The sequence below is a fragment of the Leptidea sinapis genome, chromosome Z, assembly GCF_905404315.1.
Source record: "Leptidea sinapis chromosome Z, ilLepSina1.1, whole genome shotgun sequence".
In the NCBI taxonomy this organism is placed as follows: Eukaryota; Metazoa; Arthropoda; class Insecta; order Lepidoptera; family Pieridae; genus Leptidea; species Leptidea sinapis.
In genome coordinates, this window is record NC_066312.1 from 1,921,261 (window position 1) to 1,945,552 (window position 24,292).

The 24,292-nt window shown below is 32.9% G+C and overlaps 1 protein-coding gene across 1 annotated transcript; it reads left to right on the forward strand.

Moving 5' to 3' along the window:
- Positions 1 to 16,640: 16,640 nt before the first annotated feature.
- On the forward strand, positions 16,641 to 20,201 carry LOC126978900 (uncharacterized). The gene is made up of 2 exons (XM_050828020.1): positions 16,641 to 17,067; positions 18,744 to 20,201. The coding sequence occupies exons 1-2, from the start codon at positions 16,854 to 16,856 to the stop codon at positions 19,292 to 19,294; spliced, it is 765 nt and encodes a 254-aa protein (XP_050683977.1). The 5' UTR covers positions 16,641 to 16,853; the 3' UTR covers positions 19,295 to 20,201.
- Positions 20,202 to 24,292: the final 4,091 nt, after the last annotated feature.

Genomic DNA, 24,292 nt, shown 5'->3' on the forward strand with positions numbered 1-24,292 from the left:
TTTCATATGGTATAAAAAATAATGCTCTTTTTCGCCTAACCTCCCTTAAATCGGAGGGAAAATTACTTGAAGATGAACGAGGGCAGCATCGTAATCGAGGTAATGTCTTAACAAACGAAACAATTGCGGCTATTGATGAACATATCCGGTCATTTCCCCTAAAACAGTCACATTAAAGCAGCAAAAATATACAATATTTAGAAGCAAACCTAAACGTCAAAATAATGCATGAACTTTTTTTGACAAAACACCCCCAACATCAATGCGTAACATACGACTATTACAGAAAATATTTTAATGATAATCATGGCTACAAATTCCGTCGCCCACAAGTAGACGTTTGCTCAACTTGCGAAGAAATCGAAGCACAAATTTAAAAGTCCATCTCTCAATGCAAATGCAAAGAGAGTGGCGGTTGCAGAAAAAATGATACATCTTAAACGTGCTAAGAAAAATTATAATAAACAGAAAGAAATTTTGGCATTGTGTCAAGAAAGTGTAGATGTAGGAGCCATTGTATTTGATTATATGCAAAATCTGCCGATTCCTAAGATACCAGTTCAAGAGATGTTTTATTTGAGAAAACTATGGCTGTATGTGTTTTGTGTTCACGACTGAAAGACGAATTCTGCTGATTTCTACACTTACCATGAGAGTGAAGCTAAACGGGGTCCAGATGAAGTATGCAGTTTATTGTGGAAAACGATACAGAATATGGATCCCTCTGTCAAAAAACTACACGTTTTAGCGCTGCTTGTGGAGAACAAAATAGAAATAACACCCTTATAAGACTCTTACTAACTCTTGTTGCAATAAATCGTTTTGAGAAAATATATCAATACTTTCCTGTCCGTGGCCATTCGTTTCTACAATGTGACAAAAATTTTGGGACTGCTAAGAGACTTATTAGGAGAAATGACCGAATTTACGTTCCAAATGAATATAATTATCTTATTTTAGCAGCAAAAAACATGGGGTTTACAGTTAAACCTGTTACTTCAAACGACATACTTGATTTTAAAAATTCATGTCAATCATTCAGCGATGTTTCAAGAAAAGCTGAAAGTTATTAGACAAGGCAACAACATTCAAGAACTCGCAATATCGAAGCTTTGAGTATAGTTCAAGTCATAAAGGTTACTTAACATGTTCCGAATTTATCGATGGTTTCGTTAAACATACATTTTTACTTCAAAAACCTTCTAAAACCCGAAAATACCAGAAATTCCGGCATATATTGCTAAAATACCCATAAATGAGAAGAAAAAGAACAATATAAAAAAAACCTAATAAGTTCCTGAGGAATTCAAAGATTTTTATGATATTATTCTGACTTGGCCTACAACTACAAGTACCGAGAGTGACAAAATAGATGTACAATAGTGTTATTACGTTTTTCTAATAAATTAATAATAATAATGTCAATTATTTCAAATAATTATTTTCTATATAGATCTTATAAATTGGAAGGAGGGAATAAATCCAACAATCCATATATATATATATATATATTGGATTATATATATATATATATATATATATATATATACAGGGCTTCCCAAAGTTAAGTAAGTTAAGTTAAAATAAAACACCCCTACTTTTATGATGCCAGTCGATAGAATGGTAAAAAACTTTTAACAATTCTTAAGTAACAACGTATTTTAAAGGAAATTAGTCTATTAAGTGGGTATTTTTTTGTAAATTAATTAATTAAATGCTCAAAATGTGATACTTCTTGTATGATGTTCTAGCATATCCTCTGTATGTATCCTCTTATTGAAATACTAAGTTTTATCATTTTATCTACACGTCCACTTATAATAAGGAAAACTATGCTATAAAGTATTTTATGAAGTCGGTACTTATATACGACTAATCAATGTTATCTATGAAAGTATAATATCGCTACTTTACGTTGTCGGCAATAAATAACTTTCTTGAAACTTGACTCAAACATTTTACGTTGTTCGTTTCTTTTAAAATATTATGTTACTCAAGAAGAGTTATGAGTTTGTGGCCATACTTTCGATTGGCATTATAATAGTAGGGGTTTTTTTTTACATTAAATTCGGTTCGATTCCCAGACGAGGCAAGTAATTTTAAGAAAATCTTTGAATGCAGAATTACTAACTTTTAAAAGACTTCTTTCAGTAAAATACCCTATCTACGAAATTTAAGGTACTTTTCCTTCATATCCAATAACTTTGGGACACCCTGTATATTTAAAATTCTCATGTCGCGGTGTTTGTAGTTAAATTTTGAGTGCATATTGGGGGCTGAGAATCGGACAACATCTATTTTTCATCCCCCTAAATGTTAAGGTTGGTCCAAATTTTTTCTTTTCTTAAACATTTTTTTTTAATGTTTTTTATACAAATGATTTAAGTTTTCTTTAGTGTTAATTCCGCCAATATTTGTCCCTAAAACAATTCGACACGTGTTTCGCCTCTACACGAGCCAGAGTGTGTGTTATTTCGTTGAGTAAAGTAAAGTAACGCCTAATTCAATACATTTTCTAAAATTTGTTTGATTATGAGTCAGCATTAAAAAATACATACAAATTAAAATTTTCACACATCTACGATCAACAGTTACTTTTGTATTGCGATTTTAATATCGGCAATACAACGTTTGCTGGGTCAGCTTGTATATATACATTTAAATGTGTTTGATTTTTTCCCTCCTTCCAATTTATAAGATCTATATAGAAAATAATTATTTGAAATAATTGACATTATTATTATTAATTTATTAGAAAAACGTAAGAACACTATTGTACATCTATTTTGTCACTCTCGGTACTTGTAGTTGTAGGCCAAGTCAGAATAATATCATAAAAATCTTTGAATTCCTCAGGAACTTATTAGGTTTTTTTTATATTGTTCTTTTTCTTCTCATTTATGGGTATTTTAGCAATATATGCCGGAATTTCTGGTATTTTCGGGTTTTAGAAGGTTTTTGAAGTAAAAATGTATGTTTAACGAAACCATCGATAAATTCGGAACATGTTAAGTAACCTTTATGACTTGAACTATACTCAAAGCTTCGATATTGCGAGATCTTGAATGTTGTTGCCTTGTCTAATAACTTTCAGCTTTTCTTGAAACATCGCTGAATGATTGACATGAATTTTTAAAATCAAGTATGTCGTTTGAAGTAACAGGTTTAACTGTAAACCCCATGTTTTTTGCTGCTAAAATAAGATAATTATATTCATTTGGAACGTAAATTCGGTCATTTCTCCTAATAAGTCTCTTAGCAGTCCCAAAATTTTTGTCACATTGTAGAAACGAATGGCCACGGACAGGAAAGTATTGATATATTTTCTCAAAACGATTTATTGCAACAAGAGTTAGTAAGAGTCTTATAAGGGTGTTATTTCTATTTTGTTCTCCACAAGCAGCGCTAAAACGTGTGGTTTTTTGACAGAGGGATCCATATTCTGTATCGTTTTCCACAATAAACTGCATACTTCATCTGGACCCCGTTTAGCTTCACTCTCATGGTAAGTGTAGAAATCAGCAGAATTCGTCTTTCAGTCGTGAACACAAAACACATACAGCCATAGTTTTCTCAAATAAAACATCTCTTGAACTGGTATCTTAGGAATCGGCAGATTTTGCATATAATCAAATACAATGGCTCCTACATCTACACTTTCTTGACACAATGCCAAAATTTCTTCCTGTTTATTATAATTTTTCTTAGCACGTTTAAGATGTATCATTTTTTCTGCAACCGCCACTCTCTTTGCATTTGCATTGAGAGATGGACTTTTAAATTTGTGCTTCGATTTCTTCGCAAGTTGAGCAAACGTCTACTTGTGGGCGACGGAATTTGTAGCCATGATTATCATTAAAATATTTTCTGTAATAGTCGTATGTTACGCATTGATATTGGGGGTGTTTTGTCAAAAAAAGTTCATGCATTATTTTGACGTTTAGGTTTGCTTCTAAATATTGTATATTTTTGCTGCTGTAATGTGACTGTTTTAGGGGAAATGACCGGATATGTTCATCAATAGCCGCAATTGTTTCGTTTGTTAAGACATTACCTCGATTACGATGCTGCCCTCGTTCATCTTCAAGTAATTTTCCCTCCGATTTAAGGGAGGTTAGGCGAAAAAGAGCATTATTTTTTATACCATATGAAATGGAGAAAGCTTGACGGCATACCTGAATTTTTCATTTCCTTTAGTAGCTAAATACGCGAACGAACTGTCACGCTGTTTCGGATTTTCGTGTTTTGTACGGCGGCGATTAACCCTTGCGTATTGAATGAGACTCATCATATATACGTCTTGCTCATTTTTCGGACGTCCACTGTAAACGAATTTAAACAACTGCTGTTTTTCTTCAATGCCAAACTGCTGCGGGCATTTTTTCTTACAGACACAGTTACTTTTACTGTTAGATTTTGTTGACACTAGCCTTCCAGTACTTGCACTCACATAAGATTGGCCAAGTAAACGCTGTGTCTTCTGCTTTAATTTCTGTATAAATGGATATTTCTAACATCTCTTCTCTTCTTTTTCGGAGTCTCAGCTTCTGACTCATTATCAAGTGAATCGTTACAGCTACTTTCACTGCTCATATTGAAGCTTTAGTAATGAAATAATAATTAAAAGGTTATTAATCTTCACTGCGCAACGCTAACCGAATGCAGTCTCAAAGACAACTAAAATGGCGTCAATTATATCGTAATTGTCGCGCCCCCACCAATAGCGATGCGTTTTTGTCTATCGATAAATAAACAAGCAAAAATAATCACTAACTTTTATACTCGTAACGCTGATAGTTGGAATAAGGCAGGATTTGTTCCGTTCTTCCAACAAAACTTTTTCATGATAAAAAAGTGAACATAAAATTTATGTTCACTTTTTTATCATAAGCAGTTCTTGTTGTAGCTGTTATTAATGTAACATTAATTCTTAATTTCTCTTTATTGATAAGAACGAAGACTTACTTGGTTTTTTTTTTTTTAAGTTTATTTGTATCGTTGAGCCTGTCAAGATCTTGACATTATTTGATATTATAAGTTCACGATATATGATTGCTTTTAGCTTGAACGCTTCAAACATATCTGTTGGCTAGGAATTAGATCGGCTCCAGTACCGCGACTTACGTAGAACTTACTGACTTTTTACTTTTTACTTGACGACTAGTGTAGTCTATTTTAAGTGATCTGTTTATTTCGTTGTTGTTTTTTCGATTTATAATAAAATTAACAAAACTTAATTGTTTATTATTATGTCCCAACATGTCATTGTAATACTATTATCTAACACTCCTATGTAACGCTGTATCTCCCGAGAAACCACCGACGAAACGGTTCGAAACAGGACTTCAGATCAAATCAAAATTATTTTATTTCGTAGGTATATTGCATTACACTTGAAATATACCGTTTTTTCATGCAGCTCGTTCGGAATGCAGATTTACTTAGGGAAGAACGAGCAAGAAACTCTAAGGTTGCTCTTTTCAAAACAGAATGGTATTCAGGTATATAATGGTGAAGGTTCTTATTTTCAATTAAATTTACAAATAATTTCAATTACAATATATGCAAAGTGATGCAACAAAATACCCAAATATCGATTAGTAAATGCATTGCACGAGTCAAGAAATGTAAGAACATAGTTATAGTTATTGAGTACATACTTAAAGTACAAAACAGTAGATGCATCAATCCACACCTACCGTAAATAAAAAGGCATTATGCGAGCATTTTATTAGCAATTAATTAATTTAAAATAATAAAGAAAATTAAAGAAATAAAAACATTAATCAGATTTCCCGGTGACAGGATCATCCAGCAGCCACAAGCAGCGCCCGTTCACAAGCATGACGATAACAATGTATTTATTAGACTGACCCACTGACCCAGCGGTACACGTGCCTACCATCGAGACGAGGGGTTCGGGTTCTTTCGTTCGAATCGCTAGAAACGTTGTATATTTTCAAAGAGACTTAGTTATCTGTCAAGATAGATAAGCAAATCGGTATTTGGACCTTACACGGAAAAGATGAAGAAGAAGAATCGATGAAAAGAAAAATTTGGTGTAATTTTCATTTCTATACATTATTAATATTTATAATAATATGTAGAAAAACAATTATTAATAGATATTCTATGTCCCATGGGACGCAATTTGGTTTCTGTGGACTTAAAGTGGGGGAGAGGAGGACGCTGTGATCTTAGCCTCAACCTGAACACGAATCCCTTACTTTTGTAGCACCTGGACAACCTGCGAATCAGCCCTGTTATAAAGAAACGATCAGAATACAGAATTTATTCCAAATTTGACTATAGGTGATCATTTAAGTATTCTGACGTTCAGCTATGTTATATTGACACACTTTTACACAAATAATCTGGCCCCAAATTAGGCATAGCCTGTGCTATGGGTTGCAAGACAACGATATATTTAATGCTATATACTTACTTAAACATACATAAATACATATAAACACCCATGACTCGGAAACAAACATCCATATTCATCATATAAATGTGTGCACCTACCGGGATTTGAATCCGGGACCATAATTACTATTATTTTCAATATTTGTTTTGTATGGACATATTTTCTATGAAAGAACTTAGTGACGCACGGTTTGACAGTTCCACTGCGAAACAATTTCACTATAACAACAGGGAGTATTTTTTACGTAATAATTTTTAATGTTTTGAAATATTATTGACAAATTCCTATATAACAGATTTTTTTTAATTATCTACCGAACAACGTCTCTCGGGTCACCTAGTATGTATATATGTAACGCCGGTATTGCCCTTATAAAGTATTTAATTAATATAAAAAAATAACATCATTAGACACATATTTATTAACAAATTATTATGGTACCGTGGTATTTCACCTTATTTTATACATTTATATATATAACATATTTATAAAAAAAACAATATTGCAAATATAAATATAAAAAATAGAGTCCCGCCGGCTATGGTTCAAGACAATTCCGCCGGTGGTTAGGGCGACAGACTGAGGAACTTCCGCACGATGCGTGCCGTTCCCAAAACAGCTGCTTTCTGTAACTGACCCATTATCCAGTTATTAAGTGAGAGCCTCTTGAGATGATGGTCGAGGCTCTTTGCTATAAGACCGTTTACGGAAACGACTATTGGGACAATTATTGTTGAATCAACATCCCACATGTCAGTAGCCTCGTGTGCCAGGTCCAGGTACTTCGACAATTTGTCTATTTCAGCTTTCACAAGGTTATCATCACACGGAACGGTAATATCAACAATAAATGCCGGACGCTCTACACACACAACACAATATCAGGCTTATTAGCAATAATAGTTCTGTCCGTGATGATAGATCGGTCCCAGTAGAGCTTGGCACGGCTGTTTTCCAGAACTGGCTTCGGAGTATACTTATAATATGGGAGTTCAAAATGCACAAGATTGAATCGAAGAGCAAGCTGCTCATGGATAATCCTGGTTACTTGGTGTGTCTGTGCAAATACTCTCCATTGGCAAGACGAGAACAACCGGAAATAATATGTCTGATAATAATAATAATGATCCTTTGATTATATCACTGAGAGGCAACTTATATTAAATTTCTCTTATTATATTATGTTCGGCATTACCTACACGAGGATAATATCTATTGAATGAGCTTTCTTGCGCGGTGTTACCAAGACAATACGACAGGGACTTTTTTGAAAGGCCGGCAACGCTCCTGTGATTCCCATGGTGTTGCAAGAGAATGTGGGCCGCGGTGATTTTTTTTATGAAATAAAGGACAAGACGAGCAGGACTGACTGATGTTAATTGATACGCCCTGCCCATTACAATGCAGTGCCACTCCGGATTCTTGAAAAACCCAAAAATTCTCACCGGATTTGCGCTCGTCACCTTGAGATGTTAAGTCTCATTTGCCCAGTAATTTCACTAACTACGGCACCCTTCAGACCGAAACGAAGTAATGCTTACACATTAATGCTTCACATGCTTGTTATGGTACCCATAACCCAGCCGGCATCCTGTGCAAAGAAGCCTCCCTCTGGTGATTAGGTTTGTCCTCCTCTTCCATTAGATAAAAAAACAGCATGTAAATGAGGTCCTTACGTACGCGGTCTGTAGCGATGATAAGTTAACTGAAAATATATAACGCACTCTATTATTAATATCTTGTAAGTGCACTTATATTTATAAATATGAAGACTGGGGAAACAGTTGCTGTAGTACTGTGATGAGTAGGTACTGTGGCTGGTAAAGTACCGTGAAGGTACTTTCGAACAACAAGTGACAAAACCGTCGTCCCACAGTTGAGTTGTGAAAGAATGAAAGGAGCATAAACGATGTTGGTACCTTTTTCTGAATGATGGTACACGATATGTTATTGAACTCGTAAAGGGTTGACCTAATGAGAAGAAGTAGCAACTCTAGTTTAAAAGAAATTACAATCAACAGGAGAAAAATACTCAAATTCATGTCACCAACATTCTTATGTGACTGATGCTTTCTAACAGTTAATTTTTAATACCCTAATATATCATGTTTTCCAAAACTGATTCCATCACCAAATAACAAACGTGGTTAAAAAACAGCCTGTAATAGCTGTCAGACAACGATATCATACATTTATACATCCATAATTCGGAGTTATCATACAAAATAATCATACAAAAACGCTAGCACCTGCCGGACCTCGTACCCGGGGCTACTAGCTCAGAAACCTGCAGGGCCAGGAAGGACCTTCTAACCCATAAGTCATATGAATGTATTCATTCCCGCCTATTGGTGACGTCAAAGGACATTCCGTATCCTAAATGTAAAATATATTATATTATTCTTAGGTTCATAATTTACCTGTAGCTACTGATTTCGTAGAAAGAGTATAAGCTTATGCTGCCTGTTCTGTACAAGTGAAGTATTTATTACTCGATGTTGTAAATAATTAGATTGCAAGTTTTTTGGCTCTTTTTAAAAAGTTGCTAATCTTCAATACTCATGTGTAAACTGTTATAAAGCCACGCTATGTAGCGGATTGAACTTGTATTTCTTTGACATTAAAGATCTGAACCAATAAAATTGCAAAATGGCTGCGGCTGTTTTGCAAATACGAAATAGCAATCTTATTTAATTCCGGCGGAAGTGCACTGTTGACAATATATAATATTATTTACTTTCCATAACTTATGAGTGTAATTTTTGGTGTAGGTATTATTATATAAGTATTATATTATGAATATATTATTTTTAATTATAATTACAATAATTTGAAATAAATGCAAATAGAATTATAATATAAGTATTACATTAGAGTCCACAATAATGTGAGTGTCTTTAGAATAGCGATAAAATCATTTTTGTACAGTTATTATGGTACGGCTTGCCCCAGTAACTACTATTAGTTAGATAAGTCTGGGAATCAAAGTCTATATAATATAAATCTTTATATAAAAATACACGTTTAAGTTAAAATAAATACCTAATTGTAAATTCAAAAGTAAAAACATAAAAGTTACGTTACAAAACATTTAGGGGTAAAAAAAACCTTTAATGAGGAAGTAAACTCTTTACTTAAGCTCTTCCAGTTTTATTTATAACTGGCCACTAAATAATGCTGAAGCGTTGTCGAAGAAAATAAATTAAAAACAACGGAACATTGTCATCTTTATTATTTTTTCTCCCTTTACTACACAGTTCAAGTGCGTTCGATGTGTTGTACATATAATATACTGCATGATAATTTTATAAGATGTGCTGGTGATAATGGCCTTCATACCGGTCATATCGCGTCAACAAGTGTACCAGGAGAACATGGATCAGTAAGAGCTATACTGTACTTGGTAATATCAAGTTAGACAGAGACAGTCTCAACTGACGTGATGTCACGCCTCACATGTTGCACACATTGATATTCATTGAACATAATTTTCTTATACGGCGCCGTCACTGAGCATGATTAGGTCTTAGAATTAACTTAACGGCACCCTATTAAAACCCGTATTTATTACTTATGCCTTATGCGTCTACCAATTACAGGCAGAGCTCTTTAATGGTTCAATCAAATATAAATAAATATAAATTGCTTTCAGAGCCCAACTCAATTTAATTAGGAATGATAATTTCTTCAGCATTTGTTCAAAGTACTTTAACGATAATATGGTTCTATTATTTTATATTATATATATTATTATATATTATTTTTGCTTCACCCAATATTGTGATGGATATTTTAAGTATTATAATATTATATAAGTTGGATGAGAGCAGCACAGGACTGGTTGTCATGGCAATCTTTGGGAGAGGCCTTTATCCAGAAGAGAACGTCTTCCGGTTGATGATGATGATAATATATGGTATTTATTACGTGTAATGTATTTTTCAAATCCCATTTATTTTTGAACATTTTTTAAATCGGAATGTAATTAAACTAATGTACTTAAATTTTTAAATAATGAAATATACTTTAGTAGTATTAGGATTGCAAGAAATACCACCAATATACTTTATACATTTCACCATTTTATGTTATTTTTAATATTATGTGTTTATATATGTGTTTTTCAATTAAAATTATTAAGTTTTATTCAAAGTGATCTGTGAAGTATTTTCTTTGGAGCTTTTGTAAAACGTGGAAACTCGTTAATTTGTATTATTGTTAGCTGTAGGTACCTAAGTATTAAAAATATTTAAAATAAAAATAAAGTAATCTTGTTTGTTTGTCATAAGTTAACGTGTAAGTATACAAAGTTTCGGCTCAACCGTTTTGAGTTGTTTTAAAAATTAATTGCATTTACTCACTCTTACAAAGTTAAATAAAGCTGCAATAAAAAGGTAATGTGGTCAGACAGGATTGTCAATAAAAGTGAAAAAATATAATCAGCGAACAACAATTACTTACATTACTTATATTGTTTTATGATTCAGGTGCTAAAGAAGTATTGTAGTTACTAAAGAAACATTTAATTTAATAATATTAATGAATATACAAATAAAAAATACCCGCAAATACAACTCTTATAAAGTTTATTGTAACTTATTGTAGTTTAATGTACTTAGTACTTGGTACTAAGTAATACCTTACTTTCGTTGTTTGTCCGCGGTGGACTCCTAAACTTCATGGAGTGCAGTTTAGTCCAACTTGAGAGATAGGATAGTTTTTATTTCGATTTGGAACCCATAATTATTTACAGCGAGCATTTTTACGACATAATTCGATGTTTTGAAATATTATTGGCAAATTCCTATAAAACAGTATTTTTTTTATTACCTACAGAACAACGTCTGTCGGGTCAGCTAGTATATTATATAGGACAAAATATCATTTGCCATGGGGCCCAGAGGCGCGGAGAATGCACAAACTACTATCTTCTCGTCTCAATATGGCTACTGGAAACCCAAGCGCTAGCAGCTATTTCAGTCAACGGATCAGCCTAACTATCAAACACAGAAATGCTGCCAGTATTCTTGGTACACTTCCCCGTAATAATAATTTTTAATTTAATGTATTGTAAATAAAGTTATGATTAAAAAAAATATACATATTGATGGTTTTTATTCACTTTACCATTAACAACTAAACTTGATACAGGTCCCGCAAATCACTTACTTGTGGCGTTTATGACGTATTCTAAAGTCTAAGTTCAAAATCGTCATTCCTCCATTTCTTTGGCATCTCGAATACTAGGCATTCATAAAATGGTAACAAAGTGTTTTATCTCGGCTTCAGTGATACAAATATAGGATATACTGAGTCTGTACTACTGTCAATGAAATGGAAAGTGTGCATTTGCAACGACTTTATTTACATAAGTCAAGGCTACACAGATCATTCAGGTATTCGGTTTTCAAATGTTTATTATAGGCTAGCTTATCCGGAAAACGTTGTTTTGGCATAAATAATATTAATTATGAGTTTTGAGACCGTTTCTTGGCGTAGCCTCAGTTACTCCCTATTACATCAGTTACCTGCCAATAAACGTCCCGTCGAAATCATTCCAGCCATTTCAGAGATTAGCCGGAACAAACAGACAGACAGACAGACAAAAATTGTAAAAGATGTTATTTTGGTGTATGTACCGAATATATATTCATATACATGTAGTAAAAACGGTTATTTCAATATTACAAACAGACACTCCAATTTTATTTATATGTATAAATGATAGAGACTACATAATATTATCAAGCCTCTCTTTCTGAAGGGTGGGCAATGGGCAGTAACTCCATTAATTATTTTCTTCGTTTTTATTCAGTCGTATCAACCCTTACAGTACCAGATCTATTAGTGTCGACATTTTTGACCTGTCGGGACCTGTATATGAAAATATGATTATTTTATATATATATATATAGCAATAGCAATGACATTACACTATTGTATTATTGTTGCTGGATGATCTTGTTACCGGGAGGTCTGCTTGATGTGTTTTTTTTTATTATTATTTCCTTTAAAGTTATTACATATTTTATTTTATGAAATGCTCACATAATGCCTCTATTTATTTACGGTATGTGTGGATTGATGCATCTACTATACTCAATAACTCTTGTGTTTATAAGTATTAATTTCCTTTTTTTTTGACTTACTCGTGTAAGCCTCTCAGTTTTTGACATTTGAGTATTTTTGTTGCGTCACTTGGCATATATTGTAATTGAAATGATTTGTAAAACAATTAAAATGTAAATCTTGACTTAAAAGAGTGGCAATGAGTTTCTTGCTACTTTTTCTCATTAGCTCAACCCTTTACGAAGTAGCGGTAATTTCAATAAGAAACAATATAATAATTTTTTGACATTCATAAGTGTCATTTCCGTGACCTAAAATGAATAAAGTGATTTTGAATTTGTATTAAAAAAGTGCCAAAAAATAATGCTGGGAGATTTTCTTGCTCCACTTATTCTCTCAGAGCGCCATTTGTTTGCGAAGCGGAAGTAGTCAAATCAAATCAAATCAATTTTAATTAGTATTTCAATAACCCGCTCAATGGATTGCTTAAGGCGACACTAAATGCCAGCGACCTTGAGCGATATGAGTTCACGGCTGCCGGCCCGCCATCTATGTAACAAAACCAACATTTTCAAAATTCTTGCGTGGAAATCGTAATATTTTAACAGGCGCAAACAGATTATATGCTTACAATAACTAGTAACCTTACTAACAAGTGTTCATAGCTCCAAAGGGTGTAATTTCACTAATAAAACTTGTCTAAAAATGCCTTGTTTGCGCGTTTTCTGCTTATCCTTCGCCTTAAGATTTTTTTTTTCAATCGATCTATACCTGCGATGATGTATCGGTTATTAGATGAATGTGACAGATAAGCTATTTCTATACTATATCTACTATACTAATAAATGGAGATCCGTTTTTTCCTTCAGTTATATCTACTGCGAAAACTACTGAACTAAATAATATGCAGCATATATCGGAGAAAGTTTAACCCCCTTATTCATAATGGTCCGCTAACTTTAACCAGCCGCTAAGGAGTGTTTTTTCTCATTCTGACTTAGGTCAATAGAAGAACACAGAGTGCGAATTAGCAATGCTTTAAGTTAGCAGACTATCTATTATGAATAAGGGGGTAAATATCTGTCGCTGACGTTGTCTTGATGGAATTCAATATTAAACATTATAAATCCATGTGCATCATTATTGAACCTACACGTGGGTAATAAATAAACACTGAACCAGCGGGTTCTGAAACTCAACTGACAAAATACACATAATTTAAATACCCAACCACATGCTAAGGTTTATTACAACATTTACTACTACTTTTTAAAGCGATAAAAAGAAAAGAAACAAAACGGAGTCAAAGTTATTTCTTATTAAATTTATTAATTAAAAAAATAATAAGGTATTTATCGATTAAAAGAAATGGAAAAAAGGGAGTCAAATTGATTACACAGTGGGGTTTGATGTGATTCATGAACTAATATACTTGTATAGAGAGGTATTGGTTAGAATCACATCTGTCATAATATCCTTCAGTCTCCAAGGTAAGTCATACCGGCACACTGTCGTACCGTTTCCTGTGTAACTCACGGACTCCCCACAACCACTACTGTTTGAATGATATATGTACTGAACTTGAAATAAACATTGTTAGCGTGATCTAGCCATAGTTGATGAAACATTAATATTAAAGCATGTGGAATGTATTTGACAACTCGGGTGTAATCTACGACTTCTGTTTTCAACTACATACTAAAAAACTATTAATAATTAATGGTGCAGAAGTAAACAAAACTAATTTTAGAGTAACTTTACAGTTTATTGTGTATTACGCCATCTAGTATTATTGAATGAACATGAATATTTGATAATTATTTACAGCAACCAGAACGCGTACGCAGCATATTTTAAGTACCCTCTACTTTATATTTCAAGACAAGATTGATTACCTACCATAAATATTGATTATTGACATCCAGACACACTGTGTAGACAGTGATACAAACCACATTACGATATAACATTGATATTAAACTAAAACTACCAACTGATAGGTATTATGTTGTAAACAAAAATACAGATTTCCGGCTGATGATATTAATAATAACAAACACTACGTAATATGAGAGATAAACATATTATGAAACAGTAAGTATATAATATAATGTACATTTTACTGTCAATATTATTTAACTTTCAATATTAGTAAAATAATATTATAACGAAACATAGTCTTTCATGATTTTATATATCTATATGACAAGCACATTGAATTTTTTTCCTTACATAATACGTATTATTACATATTTAATGTTTCCTCAGGCTGGTTTCATCAACTAACTTTAGTAATAACAATCATGTTAAAGTACCGGCTAACCAAAAAATGTGTTGCATCATTTGATTTTAATATTTAGGTATATGATAATTTTTAGATGACGTCGCAACTTAAATATTAACGGTAACCGTCCAATCTTCTCTGTTTAAAGCTATTGTAAATGTGAAGTCAAAGTTTCTAGCAATAGAAACATTTACAGCTAAAGTTGTTACAAATTTAAGACGAGGCACATGTTTCGTCTTGACAGACATGCAAATAATCCACTGGTTTCATTTTATAATAATTATTATAAACTAACCTAAATCTATTATTGCTATATAGGTATGCCATTAACCTAAATTACTGGTACATTCAAGGTTGCCAACGTAAAGCCATACCTAAAAGACCATACAATATACAATTACAATAATTAATAAAATTGATAATATTCGTATACTTATTGAGTAAAAATATTTTTTATTAGTTAATAATTTAAATTTAAATCTATTTAACACTGTCTCCTCTCTATTTCTTTTAGCATTTTATTAAATATTTTTACACACATAGCATGACAGTTTTTTTGGTACAAAGTGGTTCTAATATGGAGTACTCGAAGTCTAACAGGATCTCGCGAAATGGAAACAAAGAACAGTCGCCTAACCAAGTGAATAAATTTAAAAATGTGTGTAGGTAGTAATTCCACCTTCGCACGACACGCCACAAGTTAGGATATCATCCCCACCATCTGGATGTGTGGCGATCCTCCATAGTGCGGTTTTCATGGAGCTTTCTCCCTCGTACTACAAAGCTGTAGAATGAGCTTCCTTGTGCGGTGTTTCCGGGACGATACGACATGGGTACCTTCAAAAAAAGCGCGTACACCTTCCTTAAAGGCCGGCAACGCTCTTGTGATTCCTCAGGTGTTGCAAGAGAATGTGGGCGGCGGTGATCACTTAACACCAGGTGACCCGTACGCACGTATGTCCACCTGTTCCATAAAAAAAGGTAGTAGGTAACTAAGAAAAATAATATTTTTTCATCCTGCAGTATGAAGCAGGCAGGCAGAATACACAATCAATAAAGCAATAATATTAATGATACACTAAAGACAAAATAATTCGTGCCTTCCAATCTACGGCTTCTGGTTTTGAACAAAGGTTTGTTTTAATGAATTATGTACAATTAAATACGTTACTTTATCTACCCACATGTTATCTAATAAGCCTCCATGATGCAATCAGGAGCCGCATACATATAAGTGTTCTGTGGCCACATACTATGACCACCATTTTAACCGGTAATGTCGTTATTGAAAAGTTTTCTTACAGCTGTCATAGTTATTTTGCAATTCCGAGACAAAACATAGTCGGCCCCAACTATCGTATCGTTCGATATCTTACGTTTACGTGGAACATACCTATTTTGTCAAACTTGTTTGGACATTTTATTTCGAACTAAACGTCATCTCGACTGATATCTAGTCTTTTACCTATTCTGTGATTAGAAAAGAGGTCAAACTTGATTGAAATAATAGCATTATCGGAATGGAATTTATTATCTGTGCTATTATTTAGCATTAATAACATTTTTACTGATAAGAAATTCGTTCTAATAAAGCAGTCTATTATTATGGTGGTCACAATGTTCATGAACGCATCATGGAGCGTTTATGATATTTGAGTACCTACCTATATAAAGATAATAAATATTATACCAGACAAACACCGTCCGTATTATAAAGTAAAGCTTAATTTAGTCGTTTATAGATGAAGAGAGAGGACAATACGAATTGAAATGACGGAAACCCCTCCCCCGCCCTTTCCGTCCGTATCGGACCGCGTCGCTTCGCGTCGTATGTGTATTCGGCAGTAACCGCTAACCTTGATAGCGAACGGTTTCACTCGCATTAGATCACCTTTATTCTGTATTAAAATACCTTTATTCTATGTTTATTTAATAAAAAACTGTGTAATACAAGGAAATAGGGTTCTATTTTAAGTATATATATATCAGTAAACATCGTATAAATTTCGTGAATGTAACTAAAAGCAAGAATGCACTGAAGTCGTATTTGTTCGGCTGTTTTCGTTCGCGCGGATGAAAGTAATAATGTTGCGGTCTAAAATTAAGATATTAGAAGAGATACACCCTTTGGATGTGATACAAGAGGTCGAGAAATGGCCAGTGTTGTACGTGAAGGATTGTCCAGAACGAATGAACCATCATTTTAAGAATAAAATATGGAATGAAATTGGCAAGGCGCTCTTACCGGAGTGGGAGCAGTACAGCGATAGTGAAAAGAACGTAAAAGGTTTGTAAATTTAAAGAAGGTAAATAACATCTTGACTGTTGCTTCTCAATATAAGTATTTTGTGTAATGTTCCTAATAAATAAATGAATTTGCTAGAAACTGTCATAAGCATAACCATAATGTTAACAGGCTATTAAATACCAAATAATAATTATTGTAATTGTAAACATATTTTTTTGATGAAAAATAAAACCCGCTGAGTTTGTTGCACCCATTCTTCTCAGGTCTAAGGCATTCGTTTTGGAATGGGTGGTAGTTTTTGACTTTCAATATGTGATGTCACATCCTATTTTAAATAGTTTCATTAAATAAAGAAACATTATGTTTTTAATTCTTTAAAAACAATAAACATGTTGCCATCTTGGGTTTAACAATCGCAGGTCTTATTATCGCTTGGTGATAACAGGCGCTGTACCAATCTAATGTAAAGTGATTAGGTATTATTATTTTGAAATAACCATTCCTGATAGCTATACCTATTCATTAAGTACCTGTACTAAGTAAGTTCAATAAGTGTGTTTCGGTTATTTCAATTAGTGTGTAGTTGGAGCAAGAGCCAACCGCAAAAAAGTTGTTTGTTAATATAATACCTACAGGGACATATGCACGTCTAACTCGCGTCGTGGTTCAAGTTCGTATTTATCTACCTATTAATTTAAATAGCTCCTAGGTCATTTTTTTAAGGGAAAAATGAACAATGTTGACATGTCCAGGTCTTCCAACGCATACATTACTATCTGCAACTACTGTAAGATAAAAAAAAATCAAAATCACTTTATAGGTAGGTCACGGAAATTACACTTATGAATGTTAAAAAAAAATCTTTTCTTTTTGAATCTACCGCTACTTGGAAAAGTAAAGTAAAGTTTGCCTTACACGAGTAAGTCAAAAAAGTAAATTTTAATGCATATAATCGGTTATAAAATGGTCACAGAATACCTACCTTTATTTATTTATGGTGTGTGTGGAAGATGCAGCTATTGTACACAGTAACATAATATTATATTTTGTATTAAATTAGATTTTTTTATGACCTCGTGTAAGATATTGACTATTTGTCGTTTGAGTATTTCTGTTACATCACTTTACATATATTGCAATTGAAATGATTTATAAAGTGATGAACTTGTAAATGTTGATTTAAAGGAGTGGCAATGAGTTTCTTGGCACTTCTTCTCATTAGCTCAATCTTTTACGAAGTGGCGGTAAATTTAACAAGAAATGTAAATTTTTGACATTCATAAGTGTCATTTCCTCAATGGTTTTTGGTAATAAGTAATAATAAATTATATAAACAACCGAGCCTTTTGGCTGACTGATATAAGATATGAGATCAATGGGTTCGGTTCGCTGCTGGACTAAAAAAAATATTTTTTCCTAAATCTGGATATTTTTACTATTATATATAACATCATCACATACATCAGGTGACCTGTATAAATTCTCTTTTATCCTCATCTTCCATAAAAATATTTTTAGTTATATTTTATTTCGACTTCTTCAAAATTTAAAACAATTGACGAATTGAAAGTGTAAAAATGGCCACGTCATCTGGTCACGTCAACTCAACTGTATAAGATATAATGTATCTTTCGCTATAAATTATTATTTCGTTTATTTTCAGACTACTTGATATCCATTTGATTCGACCTATTTGCGTAAATATTTAATTTCAGTTACAGATCTAATGAAGAAATGGAGAAACCTTCGCGACACGTTCCGAAGACACGTTGAGATAGAGAAGCAAAGGATTAATGGAAATGAAACGGTCAAGCGTAAGCGCTACGTTTATTTCAAACACATGATGTTCCTGCTCCCTCACATAGCACAAGACACGGAATCTGATAACAGTTTGCAGCCGAAGTTAAACGAATACCTCCACAACACCCCAGCGAAGAAGAAAAGAAAAGATATGAATCGGAGACTGCGCAAAGAGAAAGTGCCACTCGTAGTCGAGAAAAGAGCAATCAACGAAAGCATAGACGAAGACAAGCATTTCTTAATGTCGCTGATACCCTCGTTCAAAAAGATGTCAGACGATGAGAAACTTACAGCAAAAGTGGAAATACTAAAGGTTATTCAGCAAGTTCGCAGTTCGGCTATAGAAGTGGTCACAGAAACTGTGGACTGTGGAAGCGCTTCTGGTAATAATGTTAAGATAGAACTGATATCAGAAGATATAGATTTGGAATCTGATTCGCAGGAAGGTAGCGAAGAGTCTGATTAGTATGAATGGCTTAAAATCGCTGACGTCTTCTAAACTGCGTAGTTCAAAATTTAATCGAATACCAGCATAGGATTCTACAGTAGAAACAGACGAGAAAAATGCAGTCGCTAAAAAGTGCTTAGGTACCTGATTGTGAACTAAAGAGATCCCGATTTTGCACATGGTGATAACATGTAGGGTTTATTTAGTAAACTATCGTACAATACATTTTTGTTAAATTCGTAATGAAGAGTGCGAATTAACCGAGACGTGTGTTTAAGTAACACAACAAGTCTCATTAGAATGAACTCTTTGTTCGTTGTTGTTTTATTTAACTATCTCTGTCAATGAACCTCACGTAATATAAAGGTAAAGCCTCTTTAATATGTGTCTACTAAAAATACGTGTATACTTAGTTTATATTATAATAATACATTATAATGTAACTACGATTGACGACAGTTTTATGCGCTTTTGTATACAATTGTTTATCTTATTTTTAATGGATTGCGTAAACAAACAAGATAATTTGAAACAGAGAAAAGTAGTGTATGAGGCATGGATTTGATTTTTAAAAAGTTAATTTAAAAGTGGTATGGTTACCAGCCACACTAACTTTTGCTTTAGGGTTGCCTACATTATAAATAAGTACACCTTTTGTCAGCATTATAATAATTTTTCAACTTGTATAAAGTTGTTATTAGAAAATGTATAAATAAATTTTATTCAAATTTTCTTCTACTATTGGATACGAAAATTAACATAGAAATAGAACAACAAAATCTGATATAAGTACAACTTTTGCTTGTTTATGGAATGCCTTCTTGTAATCTCAAACTTACAGTTGTTTAAAAAACCGTTTATACGGTAGGTATTTATACCATTATACAAAATATTATATAAATATTTAATAAAGTTTTTGTCTGTTTATCTGTTTATTTCTACGACCTACATACTCTTCAAAAGAGCTATTAGCTTAAGTTACAAGAAATCTGTTGGCTTTTAAAATTTATACCTATAACTAAATAACTTCAAAGAAAAAACAATAAAAGGCTAAGAAGGGTATTTTGAAAGGAAAATATCTCTTTTGAAGTTTGAATGAATAGATTAGTGACGTAAATGAAAGAAATCACGTCCGTTATTATCATAAAACAGCAAGCTAATCGTATATTAAAAGGCGAAACACATTTATTTTCTCAAAATTGATTCCTTTGAAATTATTTTTGATGTTATTTCTAATATACTAGATACTACTACCGCTTCGGTAACGAATGGCGCTCTGAGAGAGAAGAAGCGGCGAAAGAAACTCTCCCAGCATTCTTCTTTTGCGCTCTTTATAATAAAATATACAATATTGTACTTTCAAACTATATTTTCGAAAAAATATTTTACAATAATTTTGAAAAATAATTTTTTGCTAAAAACAGTAGGTAGCCAATTATTTCCTTGTAATATATTCTCACAGTCTCTGTTGTTTCATTTGGTAGGCTCAATCAGCTTAATGAAAATATGGTGTCGATTTAAAAGTGCATGAAAGTATTTGAGCTTTAAATAACTGCTGTAACTATTTTTTTGCCATTTGCCACTTTCCTGACATATTTCCTTATCTTCTTTCTAAACACGCTTCACTTGATACCTTTTCGTCATTTATCCTCTATCGTCGTGCAATGTTATCTCGAATCGAGGTTAGCATTAGATTTCAGCGTAACACGAGAGCGTCAGATTTAAGATTGTTACACGATATATTTAATAGTAGGTATATAAAGTGGCATTTCAGTATGGAATAACGAATTTAGAAACGTTGTAGGTATATTTCAATTCCCAGAGTATTACCTTATTATTATTCTTACTTGTTCAAATAATATAGCACTTTTTACAATTTGTTTTTGCGTTATAGTGATAGATGGGAAAGTTAGGATTTAAAGATTCGTTAATATAATATAAGCGTAACTTAATTTTATATGAATACATGTATCTTTGTAGTAATTTGAATTAAATTGTTTTATATTTGCATATTATTGTTTGTCATAATGAAAATTAATAAATAAATAAAATTAGTTTTTCATTATAAAAATGTAAACCAAAAAAAATGCCTACAAGAAGTTAGCGCATCCTTTGTGCATTGGGTGACCAGGATCTCATAAAGTAACGACGATAAACTGTTTCAGAGCTAATCAATAACATGAAACCTAGAACTACGCTCATTGAAATCGAAAGTGAGCAGTATTTTTAGGTGAAAACTAACAGTCAATCCGTAGCTACGGCCCATAGCCGTACACCATGGTGAACTGTTCTAATAAACAGATTATTGTTTAGATGGACTTCAAAACTGAATCGAATACCCAGAGTATTTAATACCATAGTTTTATTCTTTTTCCTTCACGTTGCTTTGAAAGTAATTAATTATTATAGAGGAGAAGTTGGTCCTCACGAAAATTATGTTTTGTTGCCGCGTCAAAGTTATTTAAACATTCATAACATAAGACATAAGATTCTTGCTGGGATTAGACTTTTTTATCTTCGATCTGTTTATAATAATCTCGTAATTAGACCAGTGGGAGGCTCCTTTGCACAGAAAGCCGGCTAGATTATGGGTACCACGACGGCGCCCAATCCTGACGTTTAGTGAACATTACTGCGTTTCGGTCTGAAGGGCGCCGTAGCTAGTGAAATTACTGGGCAAATGAGACCTACATTAATGTTGGTTATTTAACAATAACCAAATTTTATTAGGTCGCTATCGATAATTAGCTAGCAATAATTAATATCTATAATATCTAGTATCAAATAAGCTCTTTATAGACACTATATTTTTTGAAGTCGAGATTTTACAGAATAAAACGTCATTTGTCGATACTCCGTTCAAGTGCGAGTTCCCGATTATTATTAATTGATTGTTATATTTTGTGTGACGTGTCTCCAACACATAGACGATTATATTTCCATCTCTTTCATAAGGTGTGTCGTTTAGTGATTACATATTGATTATTTACATGTGTCTTACAGTACTGGCTCTTATATTTTATGCGATCCTAGTAACTGAACATCGTAATTTCATTGAAAGGTCGACTTGAGTTGCGCAGGTACTTTCTATCATTCTTTATACCACTTGATAGATAGCAGGATCATACATTTTTTTATGGAAAAGGAGGTCAAGCGTTCGGGTTAACTGCTGTTAAGTGATCACCGCCGGTGACATTCCCTTGCAACACCAGAGGTATCACAGGAGCGTTGCTGGAATGTGTACGGGCTTTCTTTGAAGGTACCCATAACGTATCGTCCCGGTAACACCGGGCAAGTTTATTAAAATAGTTTTATGTTAGGTCACGTTCAATGAAGAATTATTTTTATATAATATCTTAGGTTAAATTGATGAAATTTTTGGGGTTGGTCGGTCGTTCAGAATTTCGGGTTATAGAATCCTGAGCAGCACTGCATTGTTGGTACGTGTGTGATCACGGAAGAAATTTACATGTTCATTATTTTTTTATAAATAAATCATATTCAGTTGCTAACTGTCATTAGCTAGCAATAATAAGCTAAAGCTAGTGTTATTATAACAATCAATAAATACAGTTTGATTAAACTAGAGATTTATACACAATATCGTAATTTGTCGATACAATGTTCAAATGGGAGGTGTCGTTGAATAATATAAGTATGTTATGTGTTCCTCCAACTCATATGCGATTATATTTCGATCTCTTTCATATAATGATTTATTCAGTAGATTATATTATCATACTATTTCCAGTGCAATACAGTTCTGCTTCATACATTTTATGCGATCCTGGTAGCTGAACATCGAAATTTCACTCTATGAGGTCAGTTCAAAGTCAAAGTGGCTTCTAGTTTCGAAACAACAATGGTGTGACAATGGGTTATTCGGGTCCGTCGAAAGAATCACATAATTATAAAAACTTATATATCATGCAGACTGTACTTACTTTACTTAACGGTAGGTGTCTCTGTGAGTTACTAACGTTGATAAGGAGGTTTTACAACTGTCTGTAAAGTGACTGATATTTTTATAGCTGGATTGGTTAATATTTACCAAACCACCCTTCTTTTAATTTTAAGGCGCATTATTACTACTTTGTATTGCACCAAGGGTATACCTTATAACGTAATTTTCACAATTAGATATGTCCTAACCAAAAACGAAGATAAAAAAAATCCATCCATTTATTTCAACACAAAAACTCGTTTATGATTCTGATGCTGATTAATAAATAATTATGATTCTGATACTGATAAATAATTATTATAATATTCTCTAAAGAAATACACTTTAAAATGTAGGAAATATTTTTTTTAAATGTGGATACTTCTTATACTATAGTGTCATTAATTTATTTGTAATAACGATTAGGAGAAAATATAGAGAAAGTAGTAAATCCCAAACTTACTCAATATTCTAACGCCATAAGTATTTATTTCTTTATAAATGTATTTCGATGTCCGATTACGATTAGTTGAGACAAGCACAACTCGACCTGTAGTATTGCGGATGTCAATGAGCTTCACCACTTTCCATTTCGGGAGCCTTTTGGCCGGTGCCCCCTCGTAATATATGAATACCTTAATAAAAACTATTTTAATGCGTTTATAAAAGGAACAAGAGAGGCACGTAAACAGTTTAAATTTTTTTAAAGTCTGGAATCATATTCGCAGATGCATAAGTATCTATTAATGCACACTCTGTCTACATTTTAAAATGTCTGACTATTACGAGAGATATAAGCCTGCTGACGGATAGAGGAGCCATAAATAATCAGATGCAATTGTTATTTGTGTGCGAAACTCCCTTGGAAGGCGTAAACGTGAATATCGTATGTGTGTGCAAGTTACGAGTTAAATATTTAAATTAACCCAATGAAAATCGAGATGTCTGAAGTGTGCGTAGTGACGTAACGTTAGTTGTGACTGTGTGTGGCTGCAACATTGTAGTATTGTGTACTGGATATTAGCAAGTAAAATACATGTAAGTACTACGGATTCATGTTCTCCTGGTATACT